Genomic DNA, 1,326 nt, shown 5'->3' on the forward strand with positions numbered 1-1,326 from the left:
GTGTACATGCGTCTCCAAAAAGGTATTTTAGTCGAAAGTGATTCCTTCGGCGCGTTGCTGCTCTGCAATTCGGAGGAGCTCGTGCACGTGGTCGGGGAGCGGCGGGGCAACGGGCAGGAGGTCGGACGATGGCTGGTAGCCGTTCTCGTCGGCGACGAAGGTGAATTCAGCGACGCCTCCCTCGGGAAGGGGGAAACTGTGACGGTGGAAGTTAATGTCTAAGATCAGATTTTAAACAGACCCTTCTCTGGAGTCCAGAATTTAGCTTGAACTCAAAACATATCTCATAATACAGATTCTTCATGTTACCTGAATGATCCCTGCATGTTGCTCTGGCCCTCAGATCCAGGAGTGCCAGTGTTAGAGGAGCTGATACCGTTGCTGGTCTGGAAAGTGTACTGGAAGTTGCCGTCGCCGTTGTCGGACCTCTCGTCCAAAATGGTCTCGGCCTCAGAGTCCTTCTGAGGGCGGGAGAGGGCGACGGCGGCCAGGCAAGCGAGGACGATCTGTGGACAAAATGCCGCTGCGTCAAATCATTTTCTCTCTATTAACTCATATGCTTTACGTCGTACAAATATCCAAAACTCTTTACCATCGATAGGTAACGCATTACAACTTCAGAATAATTTTCACGTGTATTGGGAATTTTCTCACATTGATTTTTCCTTTTACAGTTCAAATACTGAAAGCAATCCCAAGAAATTCATCCAAGATATTTTACTACTTTACTTATCGATCTCTCTTAGCGTTGTAAGATAAAATTCTTTGCAAGCAAGCCGGTTGTTCTTAACTAAGTTTTCTTAGTCCTCACCAGCTTCATGGTGTCTGTGTAATGATGCTGCTTGCATGTGTGTGCGAGGTTTATATATCCTCACTGGCACTCTAAACCGAGAAATGGGGGAGGGGGGAGCACTCCTCCGGTTGGGAAGGCATGGAGAGGTTCTGGATATTGTGAAGATGCAAGAGAGTTGTTTTCTTGTCATAACGGATATTTAAGAAAAAACTTTTGAAGGTAAACCTACAAGTATCTTGTTTGGCAGCTATTGAAAGATACCAATATAAGACAATAGTTTATCTATCAGAATTTTCAAACTATAGATAAAAAAAGGATATATACAGATATACCTCTTTCCAAAATTTCCATGCCATAAAAAACATACTTGAGGATGTCAAAAGTCGTATCGAGGAGCAAAGGTCTCTCTCCGTGAAGCTCCGTACAAAATTTCAAATGAGCAAGTTCGTCGCGGATGTTGTGATATCGACCATCCACACCATAAAACGCTCTTGGAAACTCTATAGTAATAAAACCAAGCATTGTGCTATTTA

At 43.9% G+C, this 1,326-nt stretch overlaps 1 protein-coding gene across 1 annotated transcript in view; it reads right to left on the reverse strand.

The window, feature by feature from the left end:
* The window catches only part of LOC125031828 (cuticle protein AMP1A-like), a 935-nt gene extending 100 nt beyond the window's left edge, over nucleotides 1-835 (reverse strand). The window contains exons 1-3 of the mRNA XM_047622785.1: nucleotides 812-835; nucleotides 310-506; nucleotides 1-196 (exon numbers count right to left, since the gene is read on the reverse strand). The exon at nucleotides 1-196 is cut by the window's left edge and continues 100 nt beyond it. Coding sequence (XP_047478741.1) covers nucleotides 28-196; nucleotides 310-506; nucleotides 812-820 — 375 coding nt within the window. The 5' untranslated portion in view covers nucleotides 821-835 and the 3' untranslated portion in view covers nucleotides 1-27. The remainder of the gene's footprint in view (nucleotides 197-309; nucleotides 507-811) is intronic.
* Between the last annotated feature and the right edge of the window lie 491 nt (nucleotides 836-1,326).

Source organism: Penaeus chinensis, chromosome 13 (genome assembly GCF_019202785.1).
Source record: "Penaeus chinensis breed Huanghai No. 1 chromosome 13, ASM1920278v2, whole genome shotgun sequence".
Classification (NCBI taxonomy): Eukaryota; Metazoa; Arthropoda; class Malacostraca; order Decapoda; family Penaeidae; genus Penaeus; species Penaeus chinensis.